At 29.5% G+C, this 19,193-nt stretch overlaps 1 protein-coding gene across 1 annotated transcript in view; it reads left to right on the top strand.

Moving 5' to 3' along the window:
• Positions 1 to 18,493, top strand: part of LOC142321008 (beta-1,4-galactosyltransferase 4-like) — a 514,975-nt gene extending 496,482 nt beyond the window's left edge. The window contains exons 8-10 of the mRNA XM_075359002.1: positions 13,965 to 14,167; positions 15,438 to 15,560; positions 18,084 to 18,493. Of these exons, the coding sequence (XP_075215117.1) occupies positions 13,965 to 14,167; positions 15,438 to 15,560; positions 18,084 to 18,372 (615 nt within the window). The 3' untranslated portion in view covers positions 18,373 to 18,493. The remainder of the gene's footprint in view (positions 1 to 13,964; positions 14,168 to 15,437; positions 15,561 to 18,083) is intronic.
• The last annotated feature ends 700 nt before the right edge of the window (positions 18,494 to 19,193 follow it).

The following is a 19,193-nucleotide window of genomic DNA, read 5'->3' as shown; positions in this document are numbered from 1 at the left end:
GCTCTTAATTAACCAATTAATGTATAGGTTAGCATGCTAGCTTTGAGATCAGATAGTCAGGATTCAATACCGTGCAAGGTCTGTTTACCTACCACTTCATCCATTTCATCTCCCTGTTAAAATTCATGCAAAAGCATGTCATTAAAATAAATAAATAAATGTAGCAAATCAGATACAACCCCAACAACAGATGAACTTCAAATTACTTCTCCCATCATTTGTGGTAAATTTCTAAGGGATTCACACCAATGTAGTTTTCTGATAATTAGATTGTTAAGAGGGGTAAAAGGTCAAGTTTTACTCAATAGCCATCTTGCCCATTAATATAGGTTTTAGTGCAAAAATATAAAAAAAACAGCATTATACTTCTTATTGAAAGGTGCTAGCATGGCTCCTCAGTTGGAGCCAGAGTGGCTACCAAAAAATGTTTAAAGCGTTATTCAAAGAAGAAGAGATTATAAGAGAGTAAGGAATGGAAGATATAGGAAGAGGAATGTCAACTCCCAGAAAGTTAGTCCCTGATTTTACTATCTTTCACAGAACCAGTTTTCTGATATTTTTCTTTTGATTTTGGTGCTAAGAACAAGAACTTAATTTTTTTATAAACATTTCATGATGAATCTGTATTAAACAAAGGAGATTAAGTTTTCCTAACTAAACTATTACAATTAGGAAATGAAGGAATTCTTCATGAAGAAAAATATTTTTCAACTAAAAACAGCTTTTAATTATTTTTCAAAAAATGTTTGTGTTATCATAGATTTTACAGTAGTTTTGAGAAATTTAGATACATCAAGGTGTCACACAATTATCCTTGTCATGTCTTCTGATGTATTCCCCTTATGTGCTATATAATGTTATAATTATTATTAATTATTTATTTCATTTATAATTATTTAAATGTTATTAAAATAATAGATTTTTATCTTCTTAATGAGCCCTGACACATTGAACAATTAAAGTAATTTCTCCACCAAACATTGTTTCTTATGTAAATATTTAAATTTAACTGGCCAGATAACGGTAACATAAAATAAAAAATATTATTGTATTGGTAAAAAATAAATAAAAAATTGATAATAAAATAAATACCCAAAAATAATTAAAAAAGAAAGAATTTTTTTTAATTTTAGTACTTAAATGTAAAAATAATAAAATATCTTAAGATCAAATGAAGAAATTTAAAAAAAAATAATGAACTGTACTAAAAAGCAGATTAGGCTTTTATGGACACAAAAAAATGAGGTCACTCAGATTAACAAAAAGAATAGTTAATTGTATTTCTAAATTAAAAACTAAAAATAACTGGTTTTAAGAAATCAAAAAGGATCTAGAGGAATTAAATAAGAAGAAATTTTGGAAATATTTTCAGAAATAAAATTAAAAATTTCAAGAGTTTCCCAGAAAAATCAAAAGGTAAAAGGAAAACTAAGAGACAAGGTTAATCAAAGAATGAAAGAGTATTGGCAGAAAAGGAAACAAAATTCAAAGTAGTTGTTTTTTAATGTAATCCATAGGTGGTCTAAACAAAATAATAAAAATTAAAAAAAAACAATATCATAAAAAAAAAATGGAAATAATAAACTGAATGACTAAACTTAACTCAACTGAAATGTACTTTTTATTAGTTTTAATGTTGCAGAATATTTTATAAAAAGATGTATAGATGTTAGATATTTAACTGTATACTGCAATAATCTTTAAATTAAGATGAGCTAATATGATTGAACTTATATTCATTAGTTTATTATTAAGTTTATTATAATCTTATGTTTAATCACATTTGAATATGTTACTTAGAATCATGTAGATCTATGCAGTTAATTATGAAATGAAATAATAATGTACAAAATGAGTAAATGAAAACATTAACTTCAGGACAAAGTGATTTTTTTTCTAACAAAGATAATAGCCTAGCATATTCCACTTTCTATTTCATCATGAACTGTAATGTATTTAAAACACAAAAGAAAATTCTAAATGAATTTCTCATTGATATTTAGACAAAGATTTCACGTAACACATATTAACTTCTAAAGTACTTTCATTAATAACACTGATAAACATAATTTTTGTTTCCTAACATCCAATACATTATTTTAATCTGGTTTTTGATGCTGAAAACAAATATGAACTCAGAATATTTCTAACACCCGCCATTTTTGAAAAATTTTTAAATTTTAATTAAAGAATTTTTTTTCATTTTTCAACGTATAGTTAGCATTTTAAGCTCCTATATTGAATTTTGTTAGCTCATTTTTTATTGTTTAACTTTGTTAACATAATTTGTAAGCTATAAATAAACAATACTAGACAAAACTTAAACTGTACCATCGTCGCATATTACGACATTACATCCAATACTGAAGAGTGAGCCTTCATCGACAAGATTAATCATGTCTGTGCAGGTGAAAACATGTAGCTGAAAACACAGCTGTGTTGTATGTATTAAGCACTGGATTTAAGAATGAATTAATTTTCTTCAGTCTTATTGCTGTCTCAAGTGCAGTGTCATAATGCCTCGAAATTGTGTAAATGATGTGGATACCTTTTGTTACATATGTGCTGAGTTTATCGTAAAATCAAATAGAAAAACTATTTCACCTTTAATTAAAAAAGCACATCATTTGTACTTTCAGTATAAAACTGATGATCAGGATAAGATGTGAGCTCCTCATATAGTATGCAATAATTGTTCTGTATATTGAAGAGGATGGCTGAAAGATACACAGAAGGCTTTGCAATTTGGTGTACCTATGGTTTGGAGTGAACCAAAGGATCATATAACCAATTTTTACTTTTGTTTAACAAGTGTGTCTGGAATTTCTAAAAAAACCTAACCATACAGTAAAATATCCTTCATTGCAATCTGCAATCAGGCCTGTACCTCACAGTAAAATTACTCCATTCCTGAGACACCTGTGAATGTATGTTTCAAAAGCGGCGATGAAGAATCAGGCAGTACTGAAGAATACAACAATGATTTTTATTTTGAATTATCTTCCAATAAGCCACATCTTATATCATAAGGTGAATTAAATGACTTGGTTAGGGATTTAAATTTATCAAAAAAATCAGCTGTACTTTTAGGATCAAGACTGCAAGGTTTGAATTTACTTTTAAAAAAATACAAAAATTTCAGGTATTTAAAGCCGACAAAAAGAACTTCTTCAGTACTTTATAGATGAAAATAACTTGGTTTATTGCACAAGTACTGATGAGCTTATGTTGTACTTAGGACTAGTTCATAAACCTGAGGACTTTTTCATAGATTCAATAAGTATAGTTTAAAAGTGGTTCTACTACACAACGGTAACAAATATACTTCGATAACAATCTCTTATGGTATTAATTTGAAAGAAATATGCAATGTGATGAAAGATGTTCTTGAAAAAATAAATTATAAAATACATAGCTGGAACTTATGTGGTGATTTGAAAGTTATATCTATATTTTTAGGCATGCAGTTAGGCTATACTAAGTACATGTGTTTTCTTCGTGAATGGGACAGCCGAGCTAGAGACAAGTATTATGTTGCCAAGGAGTGGAAGAAACGAGACAACTTAACTCAAATGGGAATTCATGAGCCCTTAGTTGAACCCAAAAAAATATTTTTATCCCCTTTCCATATCAAGCTAGGACTAAAGAAAAATTGTGTAAAAACAATGAAAGACAGTCTTGGATTTTTGTAATTCAGGCAGAAATTTCCAAATGTAAGTGAAGGAAAAATTAAAGAAAGGATATTTGTTGATTATCAAGTAAGAGAGTTGGTCAAAGTTGATGTATTTAACTCAATGTTAAATAATGTAAACAATGCAGCTTGGGTTTCATTTAAAGTCGTTTGCAAAGCTTTTCTCGGCAAACAAAAATACGACAATTACGACGATATTGTTAATCAATTTCTTACTTCATACAGATCTATGGGATGTAATATGTCTTTGAAAATACATCTCCTCCACCCACATCTGGATTTTTTCCCGGACAACCATGGAGACATAAGTGACGAACAATATGGTGAACGTTTCCACCAAGACATTTCGGTGATGGAAAGCCACTATAAAAGGAAATGGAATACTAACATGCTAGCTGATTACTGTTGAACATTAATTCAGAATGCGCCTGAGGCTATTTATAAAAAAAAGCATCATCAAAATCATTCTAACACAGGTATGACCATGCAAAATTATAAATTTTACAGATTTTAACTACATTTTCCCTTAATTTTTTTTGAAGCATAATTTATTTAAAACTAAGGGTGATAGAAAAATTGTATTTACAGATCTGTAATGCATGCAAAAAAGCAATTCAAGAAATGATATCACACTTAGAGAAACATTAAATTTTTTTTTTGTCTACCAGTGTAATCTAAAAATTTTAACACATACATCAAGAAGATAAGAAGTCCAGCTTAGCGTAGATTAGGTTTGTCGGTCAACTAAATATCTGATGCAGTCAAACAACAAATTGGTTAAAATAATGGTTTCTAGATATAAGAAGAAGCAAAAGGGAGATCTTAAATAATAATGGGATAGGCAAGGTGAGAAAGAAGTTTTAAGTTGTTTTAAGTTAACTTGAACAGCCTAATTTTTTCAGTAATAATATTGTCAATTTGGTAATTTCATGAAGTTTGGCCTTAGCAAGGTGAAGATTTAACATTCAAATAATGTTATTCTATGCACCATTTGTAGCACTTCCTGTTTTATAATGATTACTGACTAAATTTCATTTAAATTCTATAAGCATGTAGTTAATTATTGCTGTTTAAATAAATAATGAAGAATCTATTATTGTAATTATCTTTAAGTGATTGTCCAAGTTTCATATATATATTTTCTACCATGGACCTTTTCTATTACCTAAAACTATTGCTTTTATGTCAATTCTAAAATAGTGTTGACAGTATTCAGTCTTTTATATCACAAATGTTATTTACTTTTTATTTTATTTTTTTTTATTAAATAAAAACCTACAAAATTATTGACTTGAACTTTGCATTTATTCTAGAGTAGTTTTCTCACTATAGTATGCACTACTAAGCATTAGCTAACTTTATGTTATTTTCCTATTTTACTCTCATCAAAACATTCAATATCTTCTTCCAGTCTAACCTTGGAAACAGTGAACTATTTACAGTAGTGATATACTTTTTATTGTTTTTAATCTGCACACAAATATACACACACACCAAGACAATCAGTGATAATAAAAAGTCAAGTAATGTTATAACAAAATTGATGCACTTCATATTAATCCGTATGAAATATTCTATATTCTATTTCAGTGAATAAATTAGAAATTTATTAGTGAAAATAGATCCAACATTATACTCAAAAATAAATAATACACAAGAAAAGGGTGTCACTATCATGACAGATAATAATATCACATAAGAATCATTAAAAGTGCTCATTAACTTGAAGTGCTCCCCAAGCTCATCACTGATTGCACCAAGATTGTCTGAAAGGAAATCCAGGTGTAAGTCCAAGAAATGAATTTTTAGGGATATATTAACCCCATATGTTTGTATACTGTAATAATTCACCCACAATCTCACAGTAGTTTGGGGGATTAATGATTTCCTGAAATGTGTTTAACAATGCTTTCAACACTTTTAAACAACCTCAATTCAACTTTTGACTAGACTTAACAATTTCTTGGATTCTCCATCTCTACTCATAATTCTTCATTTGGGGATCCACAGAAATTACTTCCTTGATTTTAGCATCACTGACATGAGGAAATTTTTCTTTCAAATAATGAAATCCAGCACAATCTATCACTTTAACAATTTTTTTTTAAAAGCCCTAATTTTATTTGGAGCAGGAGGTAGAAGAATTATTACCCAGTTGCAGTGTTGGATGATGCAACATTTTTCTCTCAACGTGTACGAGGTTTATGCTTTAGCCATTCCTTCTTTATATAATTATTTGTCTTGTCATTGCAATAATTATTTGCTGTTTCATTGGCACAAAAAGCAACAAAATTTAGTGTAGTTGATCTACAAACTCCATTAGTAAAGTAATAACTTTTAAATCACAACATAGCCTAACATTACTTGTTATACTGAAATTTTTCTAAGGTTTTCAATTGTTATATCTTTCTTTCATGTTAGTTGCATCAGCTAACAGCGCAAGGAAATTTGTTACTACTGTTCAAAAGGCAACCTTTAAACTAGTATTAAAATAATTGATGAATAGTCTGTATTCTGTAGAGTTATGTTCATGAAAAGTGCATCTAAGACAGCACAAATATTGTTACAGTACGATAAAGTATTTTCTTCACAATGTAAGTCTTGAAACTCTTCCTGACAATAATTACAAAAGAAACACACTTTAGTGTCAGTATTGAGAAGATTCCAGTTTTTCTGCCTAAATCCCAAAGCTAAATTTGTTTCTTCTACACATGCCGATGGATGTGGTGAACACATTTAGAGACATGTTTATGGCAGTTTCACTTACATCATCATATTGTCATGAGCTTATCAGGTATAAATTGTAGGTAGAAAATGTGTCATTTATCATCAAAGATTCACAAAATGAATTAAACATTCCTTTTTCTTTTGATGAGCTAAGGTATGTCTTGACTAATTCCTGTGACATTTTCCCTAGAAATGATAATATCAGGCTGAGTATGTTATCTCACCTCCCAGATACTGCAGTATGACATCTTTTGTGTATCTATAATAGAATATTTTCTGATCAGATTTGTCCAGATTTTTGGTCAGAAGCATTAATGATTCCCATATTGAAAATTGATAAAGATAAATCATGCTCCTCAAGTTATCATCCTATCTCCTTAACAGTACCAGTGCAAGGTGATGGAACAAATGGTAAATCATCGTCTAATATCGTACCTTCAGAGAAACTCCCTAATTGGGAGTTTCTCTGAAGGTACGATATATAATACCACAGGGATTATACCTAAGTGTTTACCTTGTTTGCTATAGCCATAAATAGTATAACCAACTGCTTGTGAAAACCAGTTAGTGTTCATTATTTGTAGATTTTTCAATTTACATAGCATGTAGAACTTCAGCTACTGGCAAGAGGCTGCTTCAAAACATAACTCATTTAGAATCATGGTGTAAAATGATTGGATTCACGTTTTCTCTGGAGAAAACAAAATGCATTTGCTATTCACACTTGAAGGAACATTTTGACCCTCAACTGTTTTTATACGATGAATCAGTTGCACCATGGACATGAGTTACATTTCTTGGATTGTGGTTTAACCAATGACTGACTTGTGTAACACATTTAAAGGAGCCAAAAGTAAAATGTCTAAAAATTTTAGACATGCGAGAGTTCTATCCAAAACTTGTTAGAAAGCTGATCATGTATGCAAGCTGCGTTGCTTTCCAGTTCTGGTCCGATCTTGCTTAGACTATGACTGTGTGGCATATTCGTCAGCATGGGCCACCGCTCTAAAGATGTTTGATGCAGTCCACCATTCATTTATTCGTCTGGCTACAGGTGCATTTCATTCAAGCCCTGTGGTAGGTTTACTAGTGGACAATGGTAAGCCATCTCTTTGGCTCTTTGGAATAGACAAAACTAAATGATCTGTTCCTATGTAGCACGCATAAAAGTGCAATCAAATCACCCTACCTTTGATGCAGTCAACGCCAACTCACACATTAATCGATATCAGAAATATCCGAGATCTACTGCTCCACTAAGTTTCAGGGCTCAACACTTTTTCTTAGCTCTAAATATACAATTACCCGATTACTAAACATTATTGGCCCCATTGGCAGCCTTCTCTCGTGAATTATTGCTTCAGTCTTGGTCAATATAAGAAAAGGTCTATCAAATCTGGTTTATCTTACAAAATAAATTTTTTAATATTGTAAATAGATTGAATCCCGATGCTATAGTTTATACAGATGACTCTAGACACGATAATTCTGTTGGCTGTGCTTTTGTGGTTGGCAACAGGACATACATGTTTGGCCTTCCCAGTATCACTGGTGTTTTTGTTACAGAGCTGTTTGTGATTAACAAGGCCTTAAATATATTTAGCCCAACATTCCAGCATATAACTTGTCTGCTCATATTCCATGAGTGCCTTGCAAGCCATTAGTGATATTTACTTTAGACACCCTATTGTCTATGATATACAGTCTATCATCTCTAAAATGATTCAACTTAATACAACTGTGAGCTTCTGCTGGATCCCCAGCCATGTTGGAATTTCAGGCAATGAGAGCACTGATTGTGCAGCAAAAGAGGCTTGTTTGCAGCCTTCTTTCACGCATTGTTTCGAATAATCCCGCCGGTTTTCTGAAGAGTGTGGTTCATGATGAGTGGCAGAGTGAATGGAATGCTACAATCAAAAATAAACTTCAACCAGTTAAGGACGCTTTATCACCAGAAAGCTCTTCATATAGGAATAACTGTCATGAAGAGGTTATTATTACCATTTACAAATATAGCATGTTAGGCTCACTCATGGATACCTGATGACTCAGACTGATGCACTCGTTTGTGTTCGCTACAACTACCAACTGACGGTACACCACATACTTGTGAATGTGTCTGTTATGTGGCGTTGCATCAGAAGTTTAGTTTAGAGGCTAACATACAAAGTATCTTAGGCAACAATGTATTGATATTGTCCAGTGTTCTATGATTTCTTAAGGCCGTACCTCTAGATTCAGAAATTTGATTCATACAATTGGATTCATAACTAAAACATGTTATGCCTTTTGACAATTTTATTGTTTTATGTTAGATTTTTTATATAATTATATAATTTTTTGATTAGTTTTTAATTTAATTTTAATTGTTAATTTTTAATATTCATTTATTTACAATATTAATATGGTGTATGGGCGATGATGATGACACTTTGTTATGCATCCAGGAACTATCTTCAAGTTAGATAGTGTTGAAGAATTTGTAAAGTAAGTCCTCACCATGAGGCACTGGGGCCTTATAACAAACAGTAAATTCAGATACTGCACTGTGTATTTGGATTTGGTATTTATTCCTTTTATCTTTGTAATACAAAAATGACAGTCTGACAAACAGTTTTATGATTCATGCCATACCATCAGTATGAAAAAATTCATGTACTGATTATCCCTACCCTAGCCTGTCAGGTGTTTCTCATAGGTTGAACAGCAGATGTGAGGGACCCAGCTCTTATCTTGATCCCTTATTCTGCAGCCAAAATATGGTTCTTAACATTTTTTAAGCAATGGAACAAACTTCATTGTAGTACTTTAAACATCAAATCCACACATACAACAGAATTTTTCCAGATCATTTACACACTACTTCCTTGGCATATCTTATCACTAACACAGCACATTTGACATAGTAACTGTAAATCACAAAACAAAATGAAACCACCGAACAAGCAACATAGCAAACATTTAAATAGTGCTGGTGTATTAATTGTATGACTCAGAAGGCTGCTCTGGGCTGATGTCAAAAATTGTAGTAAATGAATCATCATGCACATTTATTTAGCTAGTGCCATCATAATGTAATGTTTGTGCCCCACCCTCTTTTAGAAATCATTTAAAATATTATTTTTTGTACATAAGTTATCCCTAACAAATTATGTAAATTCCACAAAAACAATACTTCAAAAATGTTGTAACAAAAAATGTGGGTGATGGAAAAATTCAGATTGTATTTTTGAATTCAACATTAAACTTTCAACACAGTAAAACTTTCATGTTCCAAAAACTGGCTTATGATAGAAGAAATAGACCAAGTAGTAGGTAGGTAGGTATGTAGGAATCCATAGAACTATATATTTTAAACGTAAATATTTTGTACGTCTGAAGTTCCTTACTTCAATGTACTGGCATTAGTACTTTGATAATATAAAAATTGTTATAAAAATGGCTAAAGTTACTTTTATCCAAGAATGAATGGTTTTATTCTCTTGGAGAATTTGTTTCCCAACCAGTCAGTTAATTATTACAGTGTATAATCATATTTAGGATTAAATTAAGTTTAACAGTTGAATCACAATACTTCAATACTTAGTTATAACTAACTGTTATAATTTTTAAGTTTCTTCCCCAGGGGTTGATATAAAAAATCTCTGTGTACCTCTTACCAATCTAGTCTTGCTTTTGATGCTATATAGCTTGGCTTTTGGTCAGTAAACAGATTACATTGTCCCAAAAATTATCTCAATATTTATAAAATTGACTATTAAGTTAACATACTTTAGTTTTACTTAAGTAGACAAAAAACTTATTATGAAATGTTTTGTTGACTTATTGGCCCTTTTTAATATGAAATTTTTAAAAATATGTGTTTTATAAGAGGCTTTCTACATTTTATCCCAAACTATATTTATTTTCATTTGGTAATTTATAAAATGGAGTTAACTGGAAAATGTTTTGATGCTGAAAGAATTTTTTTTATTTCAGGAGAAAATGGTAAACATTTTTTACTGTAATATCAGAAAACTGGTAAACCCATTTTTAGAACTTAAATTTCTAATCTTCTTTGTCTGAATATGATTCAAATATTACACACCTTAAAGCTAAAACACTAAAAGTACTAACAAAACCCAAGAATTTAAACTGGTATGCATGATTATGTAACTCATTAAAATACTTGTTGAGATGCCTGTGATAAAGTAGCAGAAAATTAAATTAATTATCTATTTATAATCATAATTTTTTTTTTTTTTAATTATAAACTACCTTTACTTCCAGAAGATAAGTCTCCAAGAAAAATAAGATTGTTTATTATGGAACTGGCTTACCAGAAACATCCTCTACTCTATGTATAACATTTTAAAGTCAACTGAGAAACTCTACAGTGACACGTAAATTCTAAGAGCACTTTTAAAATAGTTTTTATTAGTACAACAGCATGAAAAAAAAAAATTATCTTCATGCTTTTATAAAAAATAATAAAAATTATTCATTCATTTTCTATATAATTGGAAATATGCTTCCTAAGGACATTTTTCAGTCTTTCAGTCTTATCCTTATAATAGGAAATTTTTAAATGTGTGGTTTTATTTTAGGCTCTTTTTTACTTATATTATTTTTTAAAGTGCTATTAGCTTTTGTATGTTACAGTGTTAAGAAGTAATACTATTCAAGACTAAAAATAGATGAGTTAATTAATTTAATATACACTAACATAATTAACTTAAGAAGTTTGTCTACTTATTTTTAGTTTAAATAGTAATATAATAAAGGAACATGCTTTTATATATATTTTTTATATAATAGAGTGGAAGAAGTGTTAGGAGAAGACCAATTTGGTTTCAGGAAAAGTATAGGGACAAGGGAAGCAATTTTAGGCCTCAGATTAATAGTAGAAGGAAGATTAAAGAAAAACAAACCAACATACTTGGCGTTTATAGACCTAGAAAAGGCACGTAGACTGGAATAAAATGTTCAGCATTTTAAAAAAATTAGGGTTCAAATACAGTGATAGAAGAACAATTGCTAACATGTACAGGAACCAAACAGCAACAGTAATAATTGAAGAACATAAGAAAGAAGCCGTAATAAGAAAGGGAGTCCGACAAGGATGTTCCCTATCTCCGTTACTTTTTAATCTTTAGATGGCACTAGCAGTTAATGATGTTAAAGAACAATTTAGATTCGGAGTAACAGTACAAGGTGAAAAGATAAAGATGCTACGATTTGCTGATGATATAGTAATTCTAGCCTAGAGTAAAAAGGATTTAGAAGAAACAATGAACGGCATAGTTGAAGTCCTACGCAAGAACTATCGCATGAAAATAAACAAGAACAAAACAAAAGTAATGAACTGTAGTAGAAATAACAAAGATGGACCACTGAATGTGAAAATAGGAGGAGAAAAGATTATGGAGGTAGAAGAATTTTGTTATTTGGGAAGTAGAATTACTAAAGATGGACGAAGCAGGAGCGATATAAAATGCCGAATAGCACAAGCGAAACGAGCCTTCAGTAAGAAATGTAATTTGTTTACATAAAAAATTAATTTAAATGTCAGGAAAAGATTTTTGAGAGTATATGTTTGGAGTGTCGCTTTATATGGAAGTGAAACTTGGACAATGGGAGTATCTGAGAAGAAAAGATTAGAAGCTTTTGAAATGTGGTGCTATAGGAGAATGTTAAAAATCAGATGGGTGGATAAAGTGTCAAACGAAGAGGTATTGCGGCAAATAGATGAAGAAAGAAGCATTTGGAAAAATATAGTTAAAAGAAGAGACAGACTTATAGGCCACATACTAAGGCATCCTGGAATAGTCGCTTTAATATTGGAAGGACAGGTAGAAGGAAAAAATTGTGTAGGCAGGCCACGTTTGGAATATGTAAAACAAATTGTTAGGGATGTAGGATGTAGAGGGTATACTGAAATGAAAAGACTAGCACTAGATCTTGAAGAGCTGCATCAAACCAGTCAAATGACTGAAGACAAAAAAAAAAAAAAAAAAATATAATAAAGGTAACATTTTATAACAAACATCATTTTTTTTTATGAATTTCTTAGAAATTTAAAAATGAATTTATTAAATGTTAAATTAAAAAGTACATATATTTAGTATTAATGGATGTTTCTTACTGATGATAAAAAGAGATAATAAAATTTGAATAGTGCCATCTAATAATAAGGATAAGTTGTAAAAACAAACATAAAAAAAAATATATAAAACTTTGGAACGACTGTCCATAATAAAAACCACTTTGTAGTTTCAACATTGAGCATTATTATTCGTGAACTTTTAGTTATCTTCTTTTTATATTCTTTGAAAATTAATGGAATATGACAATACAAGAGTGTATTCCCAAATAATTATTTAAAAGAACTGATGTAAATTATTTTAATGGAATGTGTTAAAACTGTCACTTACATAAATTTTTTCTTAGAAAAATATTGATAAAAAATAAATTTCATCTTCCCATCATCTTTATTTAGTAAATTAATGTCTTCATTAACATTACACTTCTTACATTAACATTATTCCACAAGGATCACTAGTGTCACAGTCCACCATCTTGGAATGTCCCTTTTTCACTATGAAAAATTCCCTTTTCTCTCACCCTCTTGGTCTGGGAAATTTTTAATTCCACAGGGTTGTCAACTAAATTATTTTTTACACCTTAAATATTATTTATTTTATTTAATTTAGTTAATATTTCAAATGTTGGTATTATTGATGTACAGCTGTTGCAGTCATCTGCTATGTTGTGATGTCACAGGTGGCAGTAAAATTAAATAAATGAATAATATTTAAAGTGTAAAAAAGTAACTCTGGCTGGGTCTTGAACTTGATCACCTGGTTGACTGTGTACCTAATGCATTAAGCATTGCAGCTAACCAGTCTGCCAACTGTACAAGTGAAATTTGTTCTACGCTAGTTGTGAAATTACATTAGTTTAGTTAGTGCCAACAAAGGAGTTACTCTAGCCCCAAAAAGATCTGAAAGTGTACTTCCATATTTTAAGAACATTTATGTGTGGACAATAAGAATATCCCTTTGCAATAAAGTTAGAACAGATACAATGCTGAAGTTATATAAAGTAATGGCTGTCCCTCTGATAATGTATGGAACTGAAGTATGGGTTGATCGCGCAAGGACTAGGTCAAACTTCAGGCAGCAGAGATGCAATTTCTTAGATAAATAAAAAGTTGTTCTAGAAGGGAATGATTTAAGAAAAATGATATAGGAAGATAATTAAATATATTTTCTCTCTTAATGAACAAATTGCTCATTAAAAGGAGAATTGGCTTCAGTATACATCTGAAGCCAAGAGTAACAACTCTTCAGCGGTGGAGAGACCGCTGAAGAGTTGTTACGATTTCTGCTTAGTTGGCACAGGTTTAATTCCTATTGAAGATGGGAAGAAGAAGAACATGACCATTTAAGGTTTTTAATCTTTTTTTTATGTTTAATAGATCCACCATGCTGATCAAAAACTTGTCATTGTACCTTGAAAAATGATTACTGTTATTACATAATTTTTCATTTTATTAATGTTAAAGGTTGGAAATGATACTTTTAACAAAGGGGTTTTGATGAATGCTGGTTTTTTAACTGCTCTTAAATATAATCCAGCTCCTGGTGTTATATATCACTGCTTTGTTTTTCATGATGTTGATATGATACCAGAAGATGACCGTAATATGTATTCATGTCCTCAGCAACCTCGTCATATGTCTGTTGCTGTAAATGAATTAGATTACAAGTAAGTGTAAATTGTAATTTTTTTAATCATTTAAAATAATAAAATGCCTAACATTAATTTTTTCTTAATTTTAGTTACACAAGTTATTTGAAATATGTTTTTTACAGTGTTTAAACAAATTATAATTCATTATTTTAATTTTAGGTGGAGTTATAAAAAAATTACCCAAGTCTTTTATTCTAAATCAAGCTTTTTCAGATTGTTGCTAGTTATCACTGAATGTTTTTCTGATATTGGATGTGTTGCTAGTAATTGAATTAGGTTCTGAAGGATTTTTACTATTAGTGATGTGATTTTAAAAAAGATGACTCAATACTCAAGTCATCTAGATAGATCTTTAACAGAGCAGTCAACTAACATTTCAAAAGTCCTAGGTAGTGGCTTAAACTTTACATTTTTATTCATCATCCTATTTAGAGGTAAAGAAGCTGTGTAGGTGTCACCAAAAAAATAAACATGTAATAGGATTAATATAACTATCTACTATTAAACTCGCAGAATAAAGCAAGAATCTACTGAAGAAGGAAAATATAATCATCATTATTCAATTAATGAGTATAAGTTTTACTTTTAATGAGAATAAAAGTTTTTTTACAGACAATTTTGTTTCCTACACAATCATTCAATGTTTGAGGCTTTATTTCTTATTATACCACAGTAATTTACAAGCCTTAATTATATAGTACTGATGAAAAGAAGGGAGAATAGACTGAATAAACGTTAAGAATTCTCTTTCAAAATCATGGAATTTTTTTTCACACAGAAATTTTCTGGAAATAATTAACTCTTTTCTCAGACTACTACAGGTGCTCCTGATTATCAATCAGCATTGTTCATTACAGCAATGTTTGTTTCTAGTGACTGTTTAGTAGATTTTTATATTTGTGCAGGTTATTAGATAGAGATTGTTTTTATCAAAGAATGCAACTTGGAGTTGTGTGGAATGTGTGCAGCCTTAATTTTTTCAATAAGTTATTTTATGTTCTTTATATAACATATTTTCAAGTGTTAAGTGACTTAATGTTTCTGTTCACATGTCTAGCTAAGTTTGTGTACAATTGCAGCATTATACTTGACAATGGATCTGTATGTCTGGTTATACATTTTGAATGTCCTTTTAATGTAACCTGTATGTAAATACGGGTAGCTGAATTTAAGGAAAAGTTTGCCTACATTTTTAACTGTGTGTTATTTTAAATTTATATTTTATTCATATTTTTAAAAATATTATGAGATAATTTCAATAAAAAATAATTTCTCATTTCTACAGGCTTCCCTATCGTCAGCTTGTTGGTGGAGTATTTGCAATTAAGACAGAACATTTTTTTAAAGTAAATGGGTATTCTAATCTCTATTGGGGCTGGGGTGGTGAAGATGATGACATGGGTTACAGGTATTTATAATTCTATTATGCATTTTCACTTTAATACTTTGTCTGTAGTCGGAATTAATCATTAACAAAATGGAATTGATGGATTTGTGCAAGTGGAAATGTTTTACAGTGGCATAATTAAGTATTTATTATCATTGAACACAGAAAGCTTTTAAAGATATTTCTTTGTCCATATATCTGAATTTCTTCTCCTTCAAAACTGTTTTTTTCCTTTACTTGTGTGAAAGATATTTAATTTGCCATTGATCTATTATAAAGAAGATTGAACTTGTCAGAAAGTTCTTTAGGTACTGATTGTACTTAATTCTTTTTTTATGACAAACTGATATTTACTTGTAAGTAACAATTTTTAAACTTATATCACATAGATTTTAGTTCCGCTGCTTTCATCTTATGGAATGTTAGTCTGTAATCCATGTCACTGAAGAGACTCTCAAGAATAACTGCAAGGACTGTTTTAGTCTCAGGTAAATTTGAAATATCATTGACTGTATGAAATGCTGACTGTCATGGACCCATGGTATTTGTTTTCTTTATTAGGTATACTTCATATCTAATTAAAATGTTTCTATAAATCAAAAGAAAAATATAACATGACTTCTTTCCTAATATGTTTTTTTTTTTTGTAATTATGTAAATTATATAAACCGAAATATCTCTTACTTTTAAGTGAGTGAATTATCAGCCTTATTATGCAGTACAAAATAGCAAAAACAATTAAGCCATCAATAAATCTAATATAATTTAACCTAAATGGAAATAATTCAAACTGCTCATCTAAGGAGAGATAACCACAGATTACTTGTAAAAAATATTTTCCCAGTTAACTAACTGCATCTATAGGATTGGTTGAAATTATTTTCTACTCAATTTGAAGTATAAAAGGGTAGGTTTAAAATAGTTAGTGATGTTTCAAAAGATTTTCAAACATGGTTAGGGTTTGAGTAAAACCTTATTATAAAGATATTTCTAAAATAAATTCTTCATACAAAATTTATTTTTTGTGTTGATAACTAACCATTTCTGAAATGTTTCCAAAAGCTTAAAATTACAGTTGTTATTGTGATTCTTGTTTTTTATAAAATATTATTTTCAACACATTTTAAACTCAAATTAGGGCCATTGTACTGAAACGTTTTTTCAGCAAATCTTATGAGTAAAAATGTCAGAAACACTGATTTGCTTACAGTTATAAAATCTTTAGATGAAATTTTTTATAACTTTTTTTTTTACATTGACAACTAAAATTGTGAACAACAATATATTTTTAACAACAGTATAAGAAATAAATATTTGTAACTAACTATTGTATTATAAATGATTCATTAAAGACTTCATTATAATTTTTAAGCAAGGAATAGATTTACATTTCAAACAAAAAATAAAACTAATAACAAGAACAGCATTCATTTCTAAGATTCCAGAACCTTCAGATCATGTAGACCATTTTCCTTTCTGGTTAAAGGATGTCACACAGTCAGAAGTGTTTTATTTTGAAAAAGTTTTAGAATAAAAGCTGTAGGTGAAATGTTTATTAGTGTTATTTGAGGTTGAAGGTTTTTAAAAGTTTTTCTGAATAGTTTCTCAGGAATTAATTTGAATCTTTAAAAAATTTCATTTTCATAGCATTAGGGATTTTAGAGTTACTGTGATGAGTGTACAAATTACCACTTGCACATGAATTACCTGTTAACTTTACCTGTATATAATTACCTTTATCTGTACATATTTGTTCACATGTTAACAAGTCACATTTTAAATTATTATGATCCCAAGTCAGTTTAGATTTTTAGTTTTTCTAAATATAGTCTGTTCTGAGCAAGATAGAAAACTACCCCAGTCATATTTTAATCAGAAACATTTCCTCTAAGGATAGATCAATCCTTTCACCAATTTTTCCATTTTTTCCTTTCATCTCTTCTTTCTTGAGTAGGTACTATATAAATTATGTCAGTTGGTTGTTATGTCCTGGCTGGAAATGTATGGTATACAATCTGTAAAAGTCAGTTTAGTATTAAAAAAAAAAAAAAAACTAAAAAATATGGAGTTTTTTGTTAAAGGATTGGATATCTTTTATTGCTGTATTACTCTTCATTAAAAAGTTTACTAGAATAATAAAAAATTAAATTAAAAGCTTTTAGCAGAATTCTTTTTTTGGCTTTAAAAATTAGGAAAATTAATATTATTTGGTTGGGAAATTCAGCCACTATTTTATACTTTAGGGATTGAATTGGTAAAGATTTCTTACCTGAATACAGGAAATTAATGGGTGGAAATTTGCTAAAAATTATGCATAATTATATCAAACTAACTATATAGCAATCAAAAATCATTTCCCTCGTATGTGTTTTTCCCTATATATTAATAAATGTTTGTAGTTGATAAGGTCCCATAAGCAGATGATTTCAGCTGCTTATATCATCCAGCTACAACTGTAATTCATGATCAACAATAATGGTGTTACGTCACATCTCTGTGACATAAACTATTTAATTTTTTATTATTTTCTATTTTTTTTTTCAGAGTAGAACATGTATTATCTGCAATATCAAGGCCACCTGAATGGATAGCTAGGTACACAATGATAAAACATAAAAAAAGAAAACCTCTGGCATGGAAAGTTAAAGTGAAACTATTGAGAACATCATGGCGAAGGTATCGTCTGGATGGTTTAAACACAGTTCAGTATCAGCTGTTAGAACTCAAGGATTACCCACTTTATACAAGAATATTAATAGATGTTGGACATCCACCTCATAATATTAGAGTCTTACAACAAGAACAAGATGAACAGTCCAAAAAAACAGACTGATTTTCTTATGATATTACCATAAAGAAGACTAAGTTTAATCACATTGAGCTCATTTTAATTTCATTAATTTTCTTTGCTTAATAAAGTAAAGAAATAAAATGCTATATTATGTCATATTACAAATGCTAGAAAGATTATAAATTACCAACTGCCTCGTATAACTAAATGTATTTATACAATATAAAAAATATTACAACTTGAAATTATAATAATTACACAAGTATTATTACTGCTCAATGAAGTAAAAAGTAGTTGAAAAATCTTTAAACAGATTTGTTTTTATGTGAGAAGTATTTCATCAGATAGAATTAATTATAAAAACATTTTATTTAATTAACTTTACTTGTATTATGACAGAAATTTCAAGTTTAAAATTTGATCCCATTATATACAGAATTTAAAATTTTCAGAATTTTTTTTAAAAATTAATAGTAACTTTATTTTAAGGTGAAAGTTATAAGTCCTTGATCTAAGTTTTAGTTACCTTGCACTCTAATTCAAGCTTCTTCAGAGGCTGCCACTAAAACACTGAGTGTTGTATCATTGAATAGCTAATTGGTATTTGGATTAAATTTTGAAGTATGTCTGCTATTCATCACCTGTTCGAAGAGTGAACATGTTCAGACTATTGTTTATCTATGTTTATATATTTTTGTGTAGCTTGGTTAGAGCAACAGCAAGCTCAAACTTCAGTAATCTTTATACTTCCAGCTTTAAAGTGTTAACAATTTTAAAAACTGTTCTATAGGAATTTTAAGTTAATTCCAGATATATTTATTATTACAAAAAGTGGTTGAAAAAGTTTGGTTTGTTGTATTGCA

This window comes from Lycorma delicatula, chromosome 3 (assembly GCF_047948215.1).
Source record: "Lycorma delicatula isolate Av1 chromosome 3, ASM4794821v1, whole genome shotgun sequence".
NCBI classification, from domain to species: domain Eukaryota; kingdom Metazoa; phylum Arthropoda; class Insecta; order Hemiptera; family Fulgoridae; genus Lycorma; species Lycorma delicatula.
The sequence above is the reverse complement of the archived record's forward strand: the minus strand, read 5'-3'. Positions and strand labels throughout refer to the sequence as shown.